Here is a 22,985-nt window from a genome sequence, read left to right as displayed (position 1 = left end):
GACCGAAAATAGGGGAGGCGCCACAGAATCGACCGGGGTTCGACGGAGCTCGCCGATGATGGCCTCTCCGGCGACGGCGTCAGGACTACAGTGACCCCCACTACATCCCGCGCGCACTGGTGCAACAAATTGGACCGATTAACAAAGTTAGCTACTACGGCGGCGGCCATGGCGGCGCGGAGGTGTGGGTCGATGGCGCTTTGCCGATGGTGACCACGATGACTCAAAACAGGGCTTGGACAAGCATCTACGGGCTACGGTGCACCTATTGCGCATTCAAACACAGCACGTGGTGGTCGGAGTTGGCCAGACCACGGTGACGGGGCACGGCAGTGGAATGCCGGCGAAGGTGAACGCGGCACGATGGCTTACCGGGCGTGGTCAGTGAGCACGGGCGGGCGCGGTGAGTCTCGGGGGTGATGGAGTGGTTGCGGTGGTGGAGAAGCGAGGCGAGGCAAGCTGGTGGCCTGCAAGCGACGGCGGCGAGCTTGGCGCTGCTGCGGCTGCTTCGGACGGCGAAGGAGGAGGCAGTGAAAATGGAAATGCAAGCGCGGACGTAACAGGCGGGCGATGGGGCTGATAAGGGCGTACTCTGGCCTGATGTGGTCGCGCTGGGCAGGGCGCCGGTGACGCGCGGCTTCACCAGCGGCTCCACACGGCGGCCCAAGCCTGATGCCGGTCGGCCACTGAACGCTGATTTAGTTTGTTCATCAGCGCGAGCGAGCAGCCTGACAGCGCGATTTGGTGACGCTCGTTCTCCTAAACCGTGAAGCAAAATCGAAAACAATCTAAATCAAATTCGTAGACCTATATACCATCTTCAACTTCTATTAAAGAATCAATCTCTAATTCCCAACCAATACACAGTAATATCATCTCCAAGTTGAGGCAGTGCAACTGAAAAACAGGAAAAGACTTAGAAAATTCTAAGTGTTGCAAAACAGTGTTTTAATGATTCTTGTGAGCCTAATTCAAGCATGTTAGGAGCTAAACCAGTCTATGACCCAAAAATAAAAGTTGTTTCTACTACAACTTTGCTTTAGTGACCACCTCCATGCAAGGTTTCTAGCACCTAGTTCAAACTTGGTCAAACATGCTACATTCAAAAGTTGATATACACTCAAACTATGGCTTAGTGACCAAATTACCCCTAACCATGAATACCAAAGTTGTTCATCATGATCTTCTAAACATGTTAAAGCTATTAGTAAGGTCACCCACTCATTTAATGCATTGGTCACACTTAGGGCTATCCAGGTCAACACATATAACATCACTTAAGTACTTGATCATGAAAGGTGACCTTCATGAACAATGTTCCATTTGTTAACCTAAGTATAGCTAATATGTTTTAGTGACTCACATAAACCATTTACATGTATTCACCCATGATCATATGCATATATACAAAGAAACATAAAATAACAAGCATGTTTCATATGTTTCAATCACATGTTTCAAATGTAAAAGCTTTAAATATGAATGCTTGATGCTCATGCTCATGCTATGCAAGACTAACACCTAGGATGTTACAAATCTCTTTGCTCTAGTGAATTGTGTTTTGTAGAAAAATTTTATAGGCTATTCACCCCCTCTAGCCATCTAGATCCTATCAAGCTTGACATGCATGATTTGCATTGCTGCTGCTAGATTCTGGCTTGCAATATGGATGTACATGAACCTCTTTACCATCGGCCTTTCGTCCAGATCGAGTTGCTCTTCAAGAGCTTGTTGTCTACATCAAATGTGATTGTTTTTGTTTGCTAGTGCATCAAGCTGATGCACGAGTTGATCGCGCATTTTGTCATTAGTATCATAATGTTCTGTTGCCCCTGACTCCCTCGAAGGAGTCTGGCATGTGATCTTGCTCTACTGTTTGCATTTGTAGTGTGCAAGTCCCTCGATTGCTCGGAGTCTGCCATATAGCATTCCCTCTCGAGGGATAGTCATCCGAATTATGAGTGTCGTCATCATCTAAGATAGCAAACGAAATCGTATGCATCTATCTCAGTGGTTGTCATGTTCTGGATCTCAAAATCCATGTTGATGTCGTCATAGTCTTCGAGACTTGCCATTGCGATGAATCTACAACATCATTGAGATTCCCATCATCATCATGGTGTCCTTTATCTTCGTCTTTGAAGCCGATGGTGCGAGTGTCGTGAGACGCGGCCATAGACTATTGAAGCATATGCTGGGATGTAGCCGCGACATTCCTCGGGCCGATCGAGAAATCGACAACAATATTGCATGTTAGATCCTTCTATCCTGCATTGGGAGCCCAGTCGATTGATCCCCGTAGGAAGTTGATGCCCCGATCAAGGATGTGTTTTCAACCAAAGTTGATGAAGAAGCACTGAGCATGGAGGTCCATGTGACAGGCCAACACGGGTGCACTAGTGGCCACAACATCCTCGAGCTCTGCGTGGAACATCCAAATGGAAAGGGGCTCCTCCCCTACATGACTGGTTCGGGGTCCTATAGGTGCAGGTTCCAAGGCGATCTGCGACGAAGTCCAGGCTACCATAGGTGATCTCGTTGCATGTGTGAAGCTTGTCGTAGTTGTCAAAATTGAAGATGATCTCCATATGAAATGCAATGAAAATAGATCTGCGCAAGAATGCCCCTACATGGTGCATCAACTGTCGGAAGTATGAACCCTGGCAATGAAGATCAGGGATCATGCGCATGGAATTTGGTGGGTAGCACATGGGACATAGATTTATATGTGTTTAGGTACGATGTCTCCTATGTCGAGTGGAGAGTATATCTGTTATCTCATATGCTCAAGGTTTACAAGGGACGTTGATGGCTATGCGAGCCTAATTGCCTAGTATGTAGAGAAGTTGTAAGGTACCAAATGGGGGCTCCTTGCCTCACCTTATATAGTGCGGGAGGTAGGGTTACAGATTAGTTCACACTCGGTTGATATACAAGTTTTTCTAATCGATTATAGAGAAATCAATCGGATAGAATTAGTTATTCTAGGCATATATCTTGCCATCAAAGTCTCGTCCAGTAACTTATACTCCACATCGATGATGAACCCCACCTAGGTTGGGCCTTATATTCGACTGCCTCGACCCATCCTACGCGTAGTGGGCTTTTCTGTAGGGTTCATATAACTGACACTCCTAATTGTAGTTCTAGTTTGAAGAATCCTATGAGCATAGCCAAATGAGAAATGTTTTTTAGAAAACATACGTACAGGGACGTAGCCAGCGGTGGGGCTAGGGGGGCTTCAGCCCCCCTACCCATCCTGAGCACGTGAAGTTTTCCTAAGTCTCCCCTTAAAATTTTATGCATACATGTATTAGGTAGGAGGGGCTAAGGTTAAGAGAAGATAAAAAAACCTCTATTCTTTTGTTCAGCTCCTCCTAAATTTTTTTCTAGCTTCGTCACTGCATACGTATGAAACATTTCTACGAGAATCTGAAGCTCTGCCAGACGCTCGAAGTAAAGAATTGTCTCTTCTTTTTCTTTCTAGAAAGAAAATACAAAAATCTGTAGATAAATTAAATGCCACTGAAGATTGGACCAGTAATCCAACAGTCACTGCAAGTTCCCCGACCAAAGGTAACGTGGTCACCACCGTCCTCGAGATCCTTGTGATAGTATCTGACAGGTTACCCATCATGGACCATGTAACGCGTGGCTGATTCATCCAGTTCTATTGGAAACATTAGTCATGCCAAGTAGCACGCAAAATTGGGTACATCCCTGGAAAGAATTTGGGACTGGTTTAGATTGGGGTTAGGAATCAGTATTTGGTACTGTAGCACTTTTGTTTGTATTTGACAATTATTGTTCAATCATGGCCTAACTAGGCTCAAAAGATTCGTCTCGTAATTTACAATCAAACTGTGTAATTAGTTATTTTTTTATCTACATTTAATACTTCATGTATGTGTCCGAAGATTTGATGTGACGGAGAAAGAGTGAAAAAATTTGCAATCTAAACAAGGCCTTGAACCATAAACTTAAACTTGCAAAACTGTACCTTCAATCCAGTAAACTTTTATATATCTATATAGGTGTAACTGCCAGGTAGCTAGCTCCTGCCAGTACACTACTAAAAGCCAAAATCAAAGTACCTTTGTTCAAATCTTGGCGAAAACAAAATGCAACCTCAGAAGCCAGACAGGCTCTGGCAGACACACCAGATCTAGAAGCTGGAAAATGCCATGAATGCTATACAACTTTGCAGTTGCATGCTGGTGCTATGCTACACTCCTTTTGGGGAGAGGTACTAGTCCTTTTCTCAGTAAAAACAAGCCCAATGCAATAAAGCTCTTGCCAGCTTGTGCCCGCCAACCATCCATAATTGGGCATGGAAACAAGAGAAATTCTGCGAAAGTTTCTTGATGGCATCTCTGGAAGGAGAATGGTGCAGTGTGTTGGGTGAGAATGTGAGATTGGTACATCTGCGCTGCAGCTCATTTTCCAGCTCTGCCGTAGCCTTACAGTCAACATGCATAGCATGGAATTTGGAAACCGCATAAATGCTGGTCTTGTTTACAGTTGCACCATGAAATTTCCTCATCAAAAAATTTACAAGTGACTTACTCAATTATCATTTGTCGTAAGATGCAACCTGTATTTCTAACTCAATTATCATCTGTCAGTATATAGATGAATAAATACAAGGGGACGCAGATCGGAGTACTTGTACAATGATGCACGGTATCTTCTGCAGTACAAGAAGAAAATGATTGCGCAATAATGTTCAGTGACAATCAGGTAGCAACAAATTAAAAAAAAACATTTTGAATTAAGCAGAGGAATAATCGTCACAATATTTGACACCTCTTGCAATATATAAACCAACACTTTTTACAGTTACAGTCGACACACAACGCAGCAAATGAATTTCCAAAACCGAACAACAAATGACTACCACATATATCGACTTATATAGTAATTTCTATATAAAAAACAATTTCAAATAATATATGTTATATACATATATGATCCGTCCGCCACGCCACGGCCTAGCTATATATACCACATCAAAAAGAAAACTGCACAGATCTTAAAGCTAAGCAAATTGCTTTTCAAAACCATGTGCAATTTTCAATTCGTGGATACTAGCTATACAGCTGGAGAGGCCCTGGAGAACTTGAATTTCCCTTTGCCCAGTGAGATGAGATGAGATCTACACGTTGTGCTACTGATGAATGGAACGAATTGATGAAGAGAGAACACTGCCATGAAAGCAGGCAACTAACCCCTCCGTGGGCCTGCTATCTGTGTGCAATGAATGAAGGGATCTATGGACGGATGGACCGGTACGCTTGCATTGGTGGGAGTGTGATCATCAGTCAGTTGAACTTGGAGCAGACCTTCCTGACCTCTCCCTGCTTGCTCTTGCTGCCGGCGGTGACCACGCCGATGCTGCCCATGCGGACCATGGCGTCCGCGAAGTCCTGCCGGAAGTAGGGCCCGAAGAAGTTGCTGAGCAGGCCGGAGTAGGAGTCGACGACGTCGACGGTGGCCGTGTCGTTGTAGAGCGCCGCGTCGGAGCCGATCACGGCGAACCCGTTGCGGATGTTGCGCAGGATGGAGGTGTCGAACACGCCCTCGCTGCCGCGGTCCAGCGCCAGCCGCGTGTTGAAGTCCCCCGGCGAGCACCGGGACTTGAGCTCCGACAGGAAGCCCGGCGGGATGGTTGGGTCCGAGCCCCGGCCGCCGCCGGGCAGCGGGAAGTTGTACAGCCGGTCCTGGAGGAAGAAGCACGCCGTCGTGCCCACCGTGTGCGCAGCTGCGTCATCATATATGCATGCATATGCACGTGTTCTTTTCAGTTCGCGCGTCCATCGTGCATGCGTGCAAGAAAAGTGCAGCGAGATGCATGCGGCATGCGTACCGGTGAGGAGGACGAGGTCCTTCTCGTCGAGGCCGTTGGCGCGGAACTTGGAGCGGAGCGCGTCGATGCCGTCGTGCACGTCCGGCAGCGCGTCGGCGTCCCGCAGGTTGGACACCTTCCCGTCGAGCCGCCCCGTCGGCACGTCGAACGACGGCCCGCCGGTCTGCACGCCATCGTCGGTCATCATCTCGGTCAGAGCTCTTATCAATGTGCACATATATAGTGGCAGTGGAAGTACGTACGAAGGCGATGGCGTCTCGGGCGGCGAGGACGACGATGTCGGCGCAGGAGACGACGCCGGGGCACTGGGCCTCGAGCTGCGTCTTGGCGCCCTCGATGATCTCCACACCGCGGAGGCCCTGGTGCTTGCTGTTGTCGACCTCGGCGTTGTTGCTACCGCCCTTGATGAGCACCGACGCGTCGCAGCCGCGGACGAAGCAGTCGTGGAACTGGAGGCGGATGAGCGCCGGGAGGATGGTGGGGTCGGCAGACCCGGACTGCCGGACGACGGACGCCACGGTGGACTCGGCGCCGGGGCAGGAGTTGGAGTAGAACCCCACCTGAAGCTGGCCGTTGGAGACGCCAGCGAGCAGCAGCAGCAAGCATGGCAGGGCCAAGCCTGGTGGCAAGTTGCTGCTGCTGCTGATGCTACTACACCTTCGGGTGGTGGCCATCTTAGAGAGAGCGAGGGAGGTGGTGAGGTGGGTACTAGCAGGAGGGAATGGAGGAGGTGCAAGTCCTGTGAGCTGCGTAAATGAGGTTTTATAGGCCTTTATAGGCTGTTTTGGTGAGGCGGTTCGCGCCTAATGCTGCGGCACATGTGTTGTGCTTGTGCACGGTGCATGATTTGATCTCACCCACGGGTAGAGAACAGACCTTTGATCCTCGGTTAAAATGGGCTCTAGTCCCGAGATTTTTTGCGCCTGGGACTAGAGATACCTTTAGTCCCGGTTAGTGGATCCAACCGGGACTAAAGGTCCCTGCCCAACGGCTACTGCGCCAGACAGAGGTGGTAGGGACCTTTAGTCCCGGTTGGATCCACCAACCGGGACTAAAGGTATACTTTTACTTCCGGTTGGTGGCTCCAACCGGGAGTAAAGGTCTACTCCCGGGCCGTGGCTGCGCCCAGGGTTGGAAAGTTACCTTTAGTCCCGGTTGGATCCATCAACCGGGACTAAATGTTCTCCCTTTATAAATCGGCCGTCTCCTCCTTCCTCTCCGAGCCCGAGCTCAGCACAATTTGAAGCTCACTGCAGTAGTGTTCTTGCTTCCTCCCTCCCTCCATTGTTCCTCCATCCATTCTTCTATTCCTCCGTCGATTTCTTCGATTCCTCCGTCGATTCTTCAGTTGTAAAGGTTACCAATCTCATACTCTCATTTTTTACCATTTTCTTATGCCATTTTGTTCACTATATATATTTATGGTTCTTTATTATGGTTTTTTTTCATTTGTAAGCAATTTGAGCTCAAAATCACTTCAAGCTTGCATATTTACATGAAAGAAGGTTAAAGTATATATAAATATAAAGTTAGAAAATAGTTAGAAAATTATAGCAAATCCTTACTAGTTGAACTTGCGGACCGTGTTCAGGTCGGCGAGGATGTTCTCTGCCGAGCGGTAACGGACGTCAAAGAGGAACTTTGATTCTACGAGGGAGAGCGACAACGGTCGTGGAAGACCGTGTTCCCTTCCTCGTAGAATCGGAGCTCTTCCTTGACCAAGTACGGTGCCGTCCGGTGGAGAAATGCTCGCTGAGCTGATCACGTAAGCAAGGTCAACTAGTACGGATGGTTATTTATTCACATGTCCCGATATCGTCGCAGTAGTCTGTCAATCACCGTACCTAAACGTAGTATATATAAATAAAAACTTAGAAAATAGTTAGAAAATTATAGAAAATCCGTACTAGTTGAACTTGCGGACCGTGTTCAGCTCGGCAAGCATGTTCTCTGTCGAGCGGTAACGAACATCAAGGAGGAGCTTTGATTCTACGAGGAAGAGCGACAACGGTCGTGGGAGACCGTGTTCCCTTCCTCGTAGAATCGGAGCTCTTCCTTGACCAAGTACGGTGCCGTCCGGTGGAGAAATGCTCGCCGAGATGATCACGTAAGCAAGTTCAACTAGTACGGATGGTTATTTATTCACATGTCCCAATATCGTCGCAGTAGTCTGTCAATCACCGTACTTTTTATTTTAACTTTTTATGAAATGAAAAACTTAGAAAATAGTTAGAAAATTATAGAAAATCCGTACTAGTTGAACTAGCGGATCGTGTTCATTTCGGCGAGCATGTTCTCTGCCGAGCGGTAACGGACGTCAAGGAGGAGCTTTGATTCTACGAGGGAGAGCGGCAACGGTCGTGGAAGACCGTGTTCCCTTTCTCGTAGAATTGGAGCTCTTCCGTGGCCAAGTACGGTGCCGTCCGGTGGAGAAATGCTCGCCGAGATGATCACGTAAGCAAGGTCAACTAGTACGGATGGTTATTTATTCACACGTCCCGATATCGTCGTAGTAGTCTGTTATGTGTGTACATTCCCATTCTTCTGTTAATTTGCGGAAATATCATATGAATTACTTACCTGCCGCAGTAAAAGACGAGAACACAATGACCATTAAAAATATCATTGTTTAGAGATCTAGATAATTTTATAGTTTGTTAATTTTATTTGTTTATAAAAGGAGAAATTTATAGTGTATTAAAAAATGAGTATAGAGAGTAGATGGCAACTGCTTCCGGGTCCTCGACCTCTCATGGGTTTCCAAAGCGACTTAGGCCGGGCCTTCCTCTCATTCCATGCGGCAAGTGTCGTGATGAGACGAAGATTGTGATAGAGTACCGAGTGAAGAAGGAGGGTCCCAACAAGGATCGTATCTTCTACAAGTGTCCGGATCGCAATGTGAGTTATTTTATCGTATTTAATGATTATGGTTAGTTTATACCTATTTTCATGATGGTTGTGATTAAAGTTCTAATTTTTTGTTTTAATTTCAGTGGGATGGCAGTGGACGATGTTCAGGCTTCTACTGGGAGGAAGAGTATGTTGAACTCGTGCAAAAATATCTTGCACAACAGGCAGATACGGCGGCTAATGAGGCAGTGATCCAGCCGAAGAAGCCCAAAGATGTTGCACAATCGGGGGATCTGTCTGTTTTAGTTGAGATTGGTCGCGAAATCCTTGTGCTCCTGAAATGTATTTTAGTTTTAGTTCTTTTAGTGGTAGTTGGGATTGTCTACATTGTAGCGATGCTTTCATAAATTTGTATCTTTTGTGGTGGTACGCATGTTGTATAAATAATTAATTATGATCTAGGTTTTAATATGATATTTATGTCATGTAATACAGATGAGCCGTCATTGGATGTATAATGCTGATCGCCGCTCTCAAGAGTTCATTGACGGCATGCATTCTTTATTACGTGCGGCCGAGGCAAACAAACGCGACGGTTTCATGTGCTGCCCATGTGCCATATGTAAGAATACGGTGGAATATCCTTGCTCAAGGACTCTTCATTCACACTTGTTCAAGTCGGGTTTCATGCCAAACTATATTTGTTGGACAAAGCACGGAGAAACCGGTGTTGTAATGGAAGAAGGTGAAGAAGAACAATGGGACGACAATGATATTATTCCTGATGGTGCGTGCTTCAATGATACTGTAATGGGAGAAGCTGAAGAAGAGGTAGCCGCAGAAGATGAGCCGGCTGATGATCTTTGTCAGGTCATTCGTGATGCACAAAGAGCCGGCTGATGATGTGAAAACAAATTTCCTGTCCAAAAACCAATAGTTTTAATAATTTTAATTAAACACTACATTTTTGCATTAACGAAATAATAAATATTAGTTACATTATGTTTTATAATTCTAACAAAAAATAAAAAAGTTAGGTTATAGATTTTTCCTATGTGCAATAAACAAAAAGAAAATTCATATTTTTAACAAAATAATTTTATGCCTTTTATTTAATTTACTATGTATTTAACAAAAACTATTGCATTTCTATTGTATTTAACAAGACTATTGCTTAAAACAGGCGGGAAACGAAACTGCAGGCCACCTTTACTCCCGGGTGGGAAGCCCACCCGGGATTAAAGGTGGGCTGCAGTTTCGTGGCCCGCCAAAAAAACCCTTTACTCCCGGTTGGTAATACGCACCGGGAGTAAAGGGTTTTTACTCCCGGTTGGTGGCTGGCACCGGGAGTAATTCTCTCTGATATATAACCTCCAGCGCCTGGCGCAGATTGATCCGCTCGTCTTCTTCCTCGTCGAACACCGCCGCCCTCTTCTTCCTCGCGCCGCGTCCGTTCGCCTTCCGTGACACCGGCGCCGCCCTCTTCTTCCTCGTGCGGCCTCCACCGCGCGCGCCCGTGCCCCTCCTCCGCGCGCGCCCGTGGCCCTCCACCGCGCCCTCCTCCGCGCCCGAGGCCCTCCACCACGCGTTGCCCCACCGCGCCCAAGGCCCTCCACACTGCCGAGCTCGATCGAGGTGATATATTCGTCGATCTCTTTGTACATTCGTCCGAGCCCTCCACTGCCGAGTTATAGATCACGTCGGAAACTACAACTTTGGTGTAAGCCATGTCAACGCTCGAGGTCGATTGAAAATTCCAAATTTTGAATCACAAAATCTAGGAACTAAAAATGAATATTTGAAACTCTAAATGATTTTAAATAAAAAACATATCTTAACGCAAGTTTTGAATATTTGGATATTATATGGATAAATTAGCAAGTTTAATTAGAGTGTCAAAAACTGCATTTTATGGTACAAAAATACATTTTAAGATCACCGGGACCTGAACTCATGACAAGTTTAATTAAGGACCACCAACAAAATTACTTTAGAAATTAATTAGATCGATGTAAATAATCCATGGCTTGTATAATAAACACGCTATATATTATTTGGAAACAACGTGTTTTTTAGTTTATCAAAAATAGGAACTCAATTTTGATACCCAGTTTGTAAACTAAGCGTTTTTTAGTTTATCAAAAATATCACATGTGATGATGTTAGCAGTTTTGGTTGGACTTGCATGCATGGCTACAGACAAATGAAGGAAAACTTCAATGTTTCTTCATTTGTGAATTTTGAATATACAGATATAATATATTAATGTTGCTAAAGTAATATGAGCATTACATATTTTTTTCCGGGAAGACTATCTTCAAACTTTATATCATAGCATCAGAGATCGTCTGTAGAAGAAGAAAATAAATTCTTATCATTTTGGAAATAGTAATGGTTATATGAGCAATAAGACACATATACTTACATTTCATAATGACTTATACTTACATTATTAACATAGAATTTTCTCATATGATGAATGACTACATGGTTCACATGGTACATAGGATCACAACATCACGCACCGACACCGCCCCGGCCCGCCTCACGTCGTCGTCGTCGTCAGCACGCCGGCCCGCCTCACGTCATCGTCGTCAGCACACCGGCCACCGCGCCGACACGTATATATACGTCATTTGTATTCATATGCATTTCGTCCATGCGTTTCTATGTATACGGTGGAGCACCGCCGCCCTCGTTCACCCATGTGTACAGACATATATACGGCGGAGTGGAGCACCGCCACTCTTGTCACACCGCCCTTTCTCGTGGCCTAGTTGATCAACATTCGTATTATCGTTATCGTTAATGCTAAACAATCACACCAGGGCGAACCGCGCTGTTGATGTCACCGACGTGGTTCGCCCTAGTCACCGACGCAATTTACCCTCGGCCGTTTATGTATAGCCCTAATTTGCCCTAGTACCGACGTAGTTCATCCTAGTGTGGCGAATTGCGTCCGTGACCGAGGAGCAAGATTTAATAATGCATATTGTTCGTAGATTTTACGCATGTAATAAGCAAAGATTTGACGTACTATATATTGGTTTTGTTTTTTGAAGCTAGATGGCCGACCCGAGAAATATGCATGAGGAGGAGTTGATGATGAATTTGATCAACACTGGCACTCAAGTTGCCGGCGATGATGGTGCTAAAAATAACGTGCAAGAGGATGCAGATGACGGGAGTCAGTACTTAGCTCTTGAACAAAATGAGCAACAACAGATTGGCCAAGTATATATTTTTTATTATTAGCTATATATATTATCATATGTCTTATGTGTGCTCATGACATTAAAAATAATGTTTATATTTTGTAGCCCTCTGGATCGACATCAACAACTACAACGAAGAGTAAAAATGTTCGAGGTCCCAAAAAGCCATTGGAGGGCTGCTTCATCATCTCGGAGTTCAATGTGGATACAGGAGAACCGGGGGCCGAATAAAATGAAATTTGTGCACCACTGTGGTTACCTTGTACGGGACCGGCTCCCGATTAGTACCCGTGAATGGAAGAAGAAGACCAATGCTCCTCATATCAGTTTTGTCTCCGATCGTGACAAGGCGTTAATTTGGAATGATGTCTTGGTACATTTCACGCTCCAAACAGATGGTTATGATGATATAATAGATGGTGATGAATTGAAGGAGCGAGTTAGGGATTGGGCAATGAAGAAGATGGCCACCTAGTTTCAGACTTGGAAGAAACACCTATACACGACGTATGTCAAGAAGAACATAGCACCAGATTTTACTGTCCTAGGCCCGATCTCAAAGCAGAGGCCCTATTGGGATGAGTTTGTACAGTACAAGACTTCGGAAGAGGGTGTGAGTCGGGTGATAAAGAACCAACGTAATGCCCAACAGAAGACATACCACCATACCTTGGGATCAGGTGTCTACCCGACTGCCATTAAGAAGTGGAACAAAATGGAAGCAGACCTTCTTGCCAAGGGTACAGACCAGAATCACTCGAGTAGGGAGAACGTGCAAAGAATTGGTTTTTCGGTCATGGGGGAACACTAGACCAGGAGACAGGGAAGTGCGTTTATGGCGCAAGACTGCAAGAAGTAGCAGAAAGATTGTTTTATGCTCAGAGAGCTACTGCTAGTGGTGCGTTCAGGCCCAACAGAGAGAAGGATGAGCTGACATACGCCATCGGGACTATTGAACATGGTGGCCAAACTAGAGGCAAAGGAAGTGTCTCGTGGGAGCATGGATTCCCTCAGGACAGACCTTCCTATAGAAGTCACCAGAGAAAGAAGGAAGAAGAGGCACAGCGGCTCCAGAGGTTGGAGGAAGCGGTGCGTGAAGCACAGGAGCGGGAAAAAAACCTTGAAGCAAGAATGCAGGAGGAAATCAGAAGGCAAGTGCAAATAGCAGTGAGTGCAAGCAAGCGGGCATCAGAGCCAAGAATCAACATTAGCCAATCTGTTCAGTTGAAAAGCAGCTACGTTTCCACGGAGATACCAAATCAAGGGGACATAGGACTACGCTTCCCTGTGGATGACGTCACTGAACCTTGTACAACGTGTGAGCTACATATTCCGAAGGAGAATTCCACAATCAAGGTGGCTATCGGTCTTGTTAATCCTATCGACCGAACCAAGACACCAAGGGTTCATGGGAATATAATCCAAGAAGGATATGCTACCGTCTCGGTAGATAAAGCTGAAAAAGGTTTTAGTGATTTCCCTCTTGACATTCCTGGAGGTGATGGCGAGAAGACTCTAGGAGAAGCGGAGAAGACATTCATTCTATGGCGCAAGCGCTACATCATCATTCCAGGGATGTCGGCTCCACCTCCTCCTGAACTACCTCACCATAGGTACGTGCGGATGAAAACACTACATCATTAATTTGTATTGGCTTAAATAATTAACAATCTGCTCATAATAATATGTCATTCCTTTTTTTGTAGCAGATCCTCCCCCAACCTAAATCCAATTGTTCAATCGCCAGATCATCAAAGTGCTCTGTACGATGACATTGTGTTGAAAGACGAGGCTGCATCCACACCATCTCCAAGGAGGTCTCCAACGCCGCAGCCGTCACCTCCAAGGAGGTCTCCAACGCCGCTGCCAACACCTCCAAGGAGGTCTCCAACGCCTCCCCCGCCCCCGCCTACCAAGAAGCCGAGCAAGAGTCCAGCCCCTCAAATGAAGAACCAGTCCCCGCCTGCAAAGAAAGCCACCGTGAAACCAAGGGCTATTCCCAAAATAATATCTGAAGAGAAGGAAGAAGGAACTGATGCATATAAAAAAGACATGTCTAGATTCTATGACAAACTTAAAATGAATCAAGAAGCAAGAAGAAACCCGGAGAAACCGTACTTCTTCGTAGCTCCAGATATTCTAAGAAAAAAGGTGACTTCTTACCAGCAACAACAGCGGGAATCTCGTAAGCCGTCCAAATCAATGTTATCAGACTATGACCGCACTCTCACCAAGTCAATTGAGGCGGCACAGAAAAAGAAGTGGGCAGAGAAAGGAGTTGCCCAACTCGGACAATAAGCGCACCAATCAATCCCCCCGCTAGTTGTTGGTAATGAATATGGTTCGAATTTAGGATTAATGCATCAGGCAAACATACCTCCAGATGTCGATTTGGATCACCTTGGTGAATTTCTTGATGAGACTGGTCTCGACCTTTACCAGATGTTTGGTGATGGAAACATTGAGAGTGCGGCGGAGGTTGATATTTGAAAGAAAAAATTTGTACTAGGCCAGAGTCTATACAACCCTCAAGCCTTATCTGATCTGGGGACGCAAATGTACCTGCTAAACAAGTGGTACATGCAGGCGTCTACTAGTGGAGACTTCTGCGTTGGTGTCAGAATTAGAGACGAACATTGGTTCCGTGGCGATGATGTTATGTATGTTGACTTTGCAGAATTTCATCAACTATGCCACCTGACCTCTCTAGACAAAGTTATCATTAGCTGCTATTGCCTGTAAGTAATAATTCTTTCGATCTATTATTAAACTCATCATATGTGTGTATATGCATATAAATTATCCTAACAAGTACTATATATATGCAGATTTACAATGACAGAGCTCAGAAAGGAAGGCTGCAATGAAATTGGTTTTGTTGATCCCCATATAGTATTCAAAGACCCAATTACTCCAAAGACTAATTGGAAGTCTGAGTCAGAGAGTAACCTCATGAACTTCTTAGTGAACCAACGCCACAAGAAGGATATACTCTTTTCCTATAACTTCAAGTGAGTGTTAATCATGTCGATCATAGCCTTAATGGCTCATATGTTGATTCTAGTTAATTAATGAGTGTTATGCGTTATATCCTATAAACACATGCAGCAATCACTGGATATTGATGGACATCGATCTGGTGAAAAGTCACTTGATAATCTATGACTCGATGAGAAAACCACAACAAGACTACCAAGATATGATAGATATTATCCAGAGGTAATTTCGGGATCTCTAGCAACTATATATACAAACAAACATGATGATTAACTATATCTGATGACGTGGCAAATTTTTTATTGGGCAGTGTTTGGAAAACCTTTATTGAGAAGCAACACATGGAAAAATGCAAAGCGCCACTGAATGTAATCCCTTTGAAAGTAAGTCCCCTGAATCGCATCATCTTTATTAATTAAACATATAGCTTTCACCGGATCACCAGATTGGATGACAAATTTTTTTCTCGTAAAGTGGTGTCTGAGGCAGGAACAGGGGAACAACTACTGTGGTTACTATGTTTGCAAGTTTATCAAGGTGCTCTCCCAAGGAACTCCTACAGAGAAACTCAAAGTACGTTAAAAATACACTATATATTCATTTAATTATTATTATTGATTGTGTTACTATGTCTTTATATATATATGTACATATATTAATTTATTTTCCTTTAATTCAAACCTGTAGACTCGATGGTTGGAGGAAAAGGTCATACGGCAAGACCAAATCAAAGCAATTCAAGAGTCTATAGCCGGATTTTTTAATGAGCAGGTCATCGATTCCAAGTGCGAGTTCTACTTCGACCCAACACTGCCATTGAAGCCAAGCTAGAGGATGAGAGGAAACTTGTTATGTCGCAACAACTATAATGCAATCTTTTATAATATATGCACATGAAATAATATAATGTAAAATACACATATGCATGCATGCATGTAAATATATATATGATGCATGCATGCATATATATATATATATTTCTATGCTTGAATTGTGTGATTTAATACGTTCATTGTGCTTGAACCGAAACATACTATATGCGCGTATAAATGTATAATTAGCAGCGTACAATACGACTTCGAAAACCTATTTTGAAAAGAAAACAAAAAAATGAAAAGAAAAGAAAAAAGAAAAAAAACCTTTAGTCCCGGTTCGTATTACCAACTGGGACTAAAGGTGCCGGCCATCGTGGCATGTCAGGAGGCACCTTTAGTCCCGGTTGGTGTTACCCACCGGGACTAAAGGTCCTCCTTTAGTCCCGGTTCCTGACCCGGGACTAAAGGACCCCCCCTTTAGTCCCGGATGCTTGCTCCCAGGTGGGGAACCGGGACTAGAGGGGGTTCCTCACCGGGAGTAAAGCTCGGTTCTCTACCAGTGACCAGTGTATAGCTGGGTAGGTACGTGCCAAACGTCTGGTATATACGGGTACAAAAACTGTCATGCCACCAGTAGATAATATACTTTCGGTTTTAGGCGGGTTTGGGACTAAAGAAAGAATTAGTCACGATTAGAGCCACCAACTGGAACTAAAGTCCCGTGCCCAACGGCTAGAGATGTAGGCCAATGGCTAGAGTCGTAGGCTTTTATAGGTGGAGACTTTTAGTCCCGGTCTGTGGCTCAAACCTGGACCAAAGGTAATCCTCTAGTCCCGGTTGGTGGTTCCAACCGGGACTAAAAGTCACGCTGGCCTTTTATTCCGGGTGGTGGCTCCAACCGAGACTAGAGGTGCACCCTTTAGTTCCGATCGGGTCCACCAACTAGGACTAAAGGTACCCACTATATATCCCGGCCGCTTCCTTGGTCCTAGCCACCAGCCCGAGGCAATCCAGTTCAAAATTTGCGCGTGTGTTCTTGCTTGGGAGAGCAAGAGCAGTTCTTGCCGGCCGCCGTCAAGCATCTTCTTCCAACCATTCTTCTAAAGGTTAGCATCTTTTTCCATCCATTCTTATTTTTTAAAGGTTAGCGACTTCATCTTCTAATCTTTTTCCAACCATTATTAAACACTTATAGTTTTCTAGATCTTTGTTACCAACATTAGTTCTCGATGAGAGTTAATAATCGTTAAAAAAAAATATGTCCCAACAAGAGTAGGGTGCAAAATGGTTGCAAAATGTTTAAGTTTACTTGGCATGCATATGTATATATCTTGATGATTTATTCTTTATAAGTTTCTCTAATATATATTGTTGCATGGTATATTTATATGGGGTTCTATATTTATTGGGATGTTTTTTTTCAGTTTTGATTGGAAATATGTCGATGAATGGCCAACACTCACTAGGAAGGATTTTAGGAAAAGCTGATCATGACTAAGAGGGGATCATCTGACCACCGACATCTCGACCACCACTTACCGTCGTTAGTAGACCATGTGCTCGTACTTTTGAAGCAATAGAGAGTACACTATTTAATGTGTTGCTCTATGTCAATAATATTTGTGGATACAAAATCGGTGACCTATATTTCGCCGAGTACATAATACGACGTAGTCAAACTTGGCGGTGATCTACTTGCGCTTGCATGAACTTGGTGTGTAATTGAAATTTAGGGTTGGACATCTAGTTTATCGTAATGACTTGTTTTAAATTATTATGGTTTTGTATGAACTTGATGAATGGGAATGATCACTGTAATATATAAGCTTTTAATTAGTTCCATTCTTATTTATGCATGACGTACAATAGTATAGCATATAATACGTGTATGAAAACTATTTAAAATGAAAACAAATTGAATGGAAAGAAACTACAAAAGAAAAAAAAGAAAAAAAGTAATATTTAGTCCCTGTTGGTTGTACCAACCGGGTCTGGAGTTGTCCATCCTCGAGCTCGTCCTGGAGGCTCCTTTAGTCCCGGTTGGTGAAAGCAACAGAGACTAAAGGGCCCCTATTCAATCCTGGTTAATAGACCCGGGACTAAAGGGCGGGCCTTTAGTCCCGGATTGGCAGTCCCGGTTGGAAAACCGGGACTAGAGGGGGTTTTCCAACCGGTATTGCTACACAACTCACTTGCGTAGTTTCAAATTAATAGTTTTTTATGAGGTTAGCTAAACTTTAGACAACATTTTAGACAATGTTTAGAGCCTAAGACCATGTAATCCAAACAAAGCCTTACATTTGTCCAAAAAAAATGAAACTCCTTTATACATAGAAAAGATTGGAATGGAGGAACACAAATGCGATGATGCTTTTTTTACAATATAATGTAAATATATGTATGTGTAAGTTTTTGCTTTTGGAAATTTTATTATACGTGGTCATGCCCAAAATAAGTGCACATCTCTCACTTCCAGGAGTCAAATATTCTCAAGTTTGACTAGATTTAAAAAAAATAACATTAACATTTATTTCTTTAAATTTGTTTACAATAAAAATATATGATGTGACTGATCTAATGATGTTTGTTTGAGACTACAAACGTTAATACATTCTTGCATAAATTTGGTCAAATTAAGAATTTGTTGACTTCTCGGTGCGAGATATGTACTTGTTTTGGGACGGAGTGAGTATATACACACACATTTAGTTTATTTCGCTTGGTGGCTATCAGATTTTCTGACGTGAAAATGTTGCACCAGCTGAATCTACATACTCCCTCCGTCTCAAAATTAGTGACGTTTTTACTTTTATACTTCTTATTTAACTGTTCATCTTATTTAAAAAATTTATATAAATTTTAATTATTTTGTTATGACATATTTTATTATTACAAATACTTTAATAATGATTTATTTGTTTTATTGTTTGCATAAAAAATTGAATAAGGCGAACTATCAAACAAGAAGTCTAAAAGTAAAAAAACTTCATTTATTTTTTTTCTCGAACATACAAAAGACTTGCGCGTCTATCTTTGTATTAAGGTAGAAAAAGTTGAATACGAACACCTTGAAGGTGTCTTAGGTGAGGGTCGCCAGAGTAAACTAAGCCCTGACCCTGCCTGAACCCAAGTATACAAGCCTATTACTCTGGACAGTAAACAACTAAGGTTCTCGGCGCCTGTCTAAAAAAACATCACTTATTTTAGGGCAGAGGGTATCCATAGAGTTCAATCGGATATATTCCACCAGGAATGCTGCGCTGCATCATTCCGAAGGGGACCGAGGGACGATAGGCCGTTCATGCAGCTGCATAGGGTCACCGGAGTAATTAATGTGTGGCAGCCTGGCAGGCTCCAGTGCATCCCATGGCGCCATGGCGTGTTCATCTATCCATCCATCGCTCGCAATTTATGAGGGTTTTTTGCCTTTTTGGACCGTCACTGCAAGAGGAGGTGGTCCAATACGTGGTTGGCACCGCGCCGCACACATGAGGGTGTCGGCTGAGCTCTGAGGGTTGGCGTGCTCTGCGTCCCATTCGTTTGACTTGTAAGTTATATTTTTTCGATCAACAAATAATATATATTTTTTATAATAAATCAGTCATAGCTTATGAACCAAATGAACAAGTTATTGTTTACGACATGCACCTACCCAACGTATGAAAACTTGTGTGTCACTGACTGCACCTGCAGTCCTAGGATTTCATCTAGAATGTAGCTAGTACTCCGTAAGTGTGTGCTCGTTTAGTTCTCAAAAACTTATCCAAAAAATGCTACAGTAGATATCACATCGAATCTTACGATACGTGCATAGAGCATTAAATGTAGACGAAAAAAAACTAATTGCACAGTTTGGTTGGAAATTGCGAGATGAACGTTTTAAGCCTAATTAATCCATGATTACATAATAATTGCCAAATAAAAACGAAAATGCTACCGTAGCCAAATTCTCAAAATTCACGAACTAAACACAGCCTGTGTGTACTGTACGTACTTGTGCATTCGTTCTGGAAGCTTTTTACTCGGAGAAAACTTGCGCGGAAGCGGAAGTACGCGTCGCCATGGTTGGGGTCGGAGGGTGGGGCAACTGGCAGCCTGCTTTTACCGTTGGAGTTCTCCCGTTTTCTTTTGCAAAAGGTATTGCACTCATCACACACGTGCGTAGGCCGCAAGCACCTGAGAGCTCCTCGTGAATTGAACATGTAAACAGTCAATTCTCATTCTCATATAATAAGTGAATATTGATTTCCTCGTGAACGCTATCTTTCCATATGTACAGGTAAAATGAACATTTTACTAACTCCTGACTTTCAACTCCCACGGTCCCTGGAGCATGGATAAATCAATGCGTCCAATTGTCTTAAGTCATTTTTTAAAAAAATTAACCGAATTTATAGAAAAAATGTCAGGATTTATGACACCAAACTAGTTTAATCAGATACACTCATAGGCTATATTTTCATAATGTGGTCATTTTGTGTCACAAATATTTATATTTTCCCCTATATATTCGATCAAGCATAAAAAAGCTTGATTTAAGATAACCCTAGGAACTAATAATTTATTCAAAGACGTAGGGAGTACATATGTTTCAAAAGAGCAAGGAGAGGGGGAAGAAAAAGAAGATTAGACAGAATTCTCCAAGTGAAAACCAATAATGTGCAAGTTGGAAAAAATATTGTGGCATCTTAAAAACAATAAATGCCTCATGGCTCCGCACTCGATTGTATGTTTGCATTGGAAATATATATGTCGATGAGCCTGCGTTCACAGATGTATGCCCCACGCTATTTTGTAAAAACATGGAAATTTAGTAACTATGAATATACTCCCCATAACAAATCCATATATACTCCCTCCGGCCTGAAATATAATTGAATCGGAGTTCAAAATTTGTAACACGACACCAATGATCCATGACAACACTAAAAAAAATCGTCATAGAAATGGATCTTCTATGACACGATTTCCATTCGTCATAAAATTTTCATCATAGATGTTCACATTTCTACTAGTGAAATAGTATAAGGTATTCTAGGCCATCAACCATTCCTCTTCTTTGTCTTTTTTGTAGGAAATACCGAGTTTCCTTTTGAACTTGGTTTCAACTAGACAAACAACCAACAAATAAGGAAAATAACAACCGAACTAATCCCTCTGCCCTAATTAGTGAATGTCGAGATGGTCTTTTACCAGACACCTTATTTTATCTAAAACTTGCTTGGATATCATATATTCCAAGACAGAGGGAGTATACAGTACAATATACATTTGGCTTCTCTGCATTGAATATACTTTCCATAACAAATCCAATGATACAATACAATATACATTTGGCTTATCTGGCTTTTTCTTCTTAAGAAAAATAGTTGTTGAGATCATACTATATTCATCAGCCTGATGTGTTATTCTTTTAGTTTATAATTTAAAGTGTCGAAGTATCCATTGTTGACATGCATTTCAAGACAAAATCACTTCTTTTAGCCAATAAATCTTGACCCAATAATCACTATTGTTTTGAGTTAGATCTATCACTGTCAGAAGAGCATACAAGTCCTCAACCACACTACTCTTCTTCCTCATCTACAACAATAGATCAACAGCGACATCCCGCCACTTTGTAATTCTATCATTCTCATTGGCTATTTTGGCTCACCTAATTCGATACATAATCATTGATACACCGCAATCGCCATCCGAAATCCTCATCTTGACCAAACCTCTAGAGTCATAGTCACCTTGTCACACAGTGACAAACTGCCTTGATCCTGTGATCCTGTCCTTGACTCCCTCTCAACCAGTAAGAGAACCAGAGGAACCATAATACTATTTTTGAAAATTTGAACCCTAACTCAATCTATCAAATCCAAGGATTTACCTCATTGGAGGGCTATTTTTGATTGAAACGAAGAGTACGTTTGCGCCATAATGCGAAGCCTGAATCATGAACAAATCCACCAACCACCAGTAAGAAAAACTATGGATAAGAAAATTCAATTATAGTTCCGGGCGCCGAGCATAGCAATTGTTCATTGACAGCCATCTTGAAAATGTATGGTTCCGAATAGAGACTACTATTTTTACTTAAAATAATTTGTTTTAGACTACACAACTTCGCATCAAACAGTCCTAAGATCGGTGACTATTAGCTGCTGTTTTTAGTGCAGGATCATAGCGTGGCCCACTCAATTAAAAGGCCGAAGTATTGGGACAGCAACCAGTATAAGGTCCTGAAAGACACATTCTCAGCTCAGAAACAAAAGAAAAAAAATTAAGACCTTGATAGTGAAAGCAAGCGACCCATGTATATCTAAATTCCCTTCTTTTCAAGAAGAAAGTTAAAACCAAATGAAACAACAGAAACTAATAGAATAAAATGGAGGAAACTACATTATGCAGGTCAATTAATCTGTGCTGATTGCGACTAGGCATCGACAGACATGAATTTATGGCGTACAAGATTGCTTACGACACACAGGAGAATGTATATATATACGTGTCTACCGGTATGAGCTGTACGTTGTGTCTTACAAATAAATAAACTACCCACCGGCCGCCGTGCATGTGTGCGTGCCCAATTGTTAGGTTTGCTAGCTCACGCATTGTTCTGGCAGCTGCTATCTCTCACCGGCTGAACGGCCACGCTATTTATTGCCCACGTGGCATGTCTCCGATCAAGAGCATGGGCAAGAACACCGATGCAGACTGTAGTTTACAACATTCATGCACCATTCTTTATATGGCTGTTAGTGAATAATAATATAATACTCCCTCCGAACAAAAATATATAACGTCATGTCCTAATGTTAATCAATTTCCCATCGTATTTACACGTAATATGCATATAAAAGACAAAAAACTAAAGCTAACTAATATATGTCACGTCATCTAAAGTCTCAAAATCTAAAGATTTAGCACATCCAGCCACACCTAGGAGAGACGCCGCCTCCATCTAGCGCCCTGCTCCTCTTCTGCTCCGGCAAGTATACTAGTGGTAAGAATGAGAAAAGGACCATCTCTCTATTATATCAAATTTTAAATCTAGTTTGCTTAGAATTTAGTCCAATTAAATCTACTGTCGAAATCAAATAATTTTTGGTCGGTATCTTGCTACCTGCGATGACTTCGATGAAGAAACACGACGAAGTTACTATTGCAGGTATAACAGAAGATCAATTTGTGTCCATTTGTATGCAAGGGGGGAGGAGCGCTCTTGGGCACTGACGCACTGTACACAAGAAC

General features: G+C 43.0%; 1 protein-coding gene across 2 annotated transcripts; it reads right to left on the bottom strand.

Annotated features, from left to right (window-relative positions):
• Positions 1-4,784: 4,784 nt before the first annotated feature.
• LOC136481982 (peroxidase 43-like) lies at positions 4,785-6,600 on the bottom strand. Of its 2 annotated transcripts, XM_066479242.1 has the most exons (3): positions 6,109-6,600; positions 5,867-6,029; positions 4,785-5,761 (listed from the first exon to the last, which is right to left on the bottom strand). In XM_066479242.1, exons 1-3 carry the CDS (start codon positions 6,538-6,540, stop codon positions 5,322-5,324), a joined length of 1,035 nt encoding a protein of 344 aa, XP_066335339.1. In that variant the 5' UTR covers positions 6,541-6,600; the 3' UTR covers positions 4,785-5,321. The 2 variants fall into 2 exon arrangements, with proteins under 2 accessions (XP_066335339.1, XP_066335338.1); XM_066479241.1 differs by having other exon boundaries at positions 4,785-6,029.
• Between the last annotated feature and the right edge of the window lie 16,385 nt (positions 6,601-22,985).

Source organism: Miscanthus floridulus, chromosome 9, assembly GCF_019320115.1.
Source record: "Miscanthus floridulus cultivar M001 chromosome 9, ASM1932011v1, whole genome shotgun sequence".
NCBI classification, from domain to species: Eukaryota; Viridiplantae; Streptophyta; class Magnoliopsida; order Poales; family Poaceae; genus Miscanthus; species Miscanthus floridulus.
The sequence above is the reverse complement of the archived record's forward strand: the minus strand, read 5'-3'. Positions and strand labels throughout refer to the sequence as shown.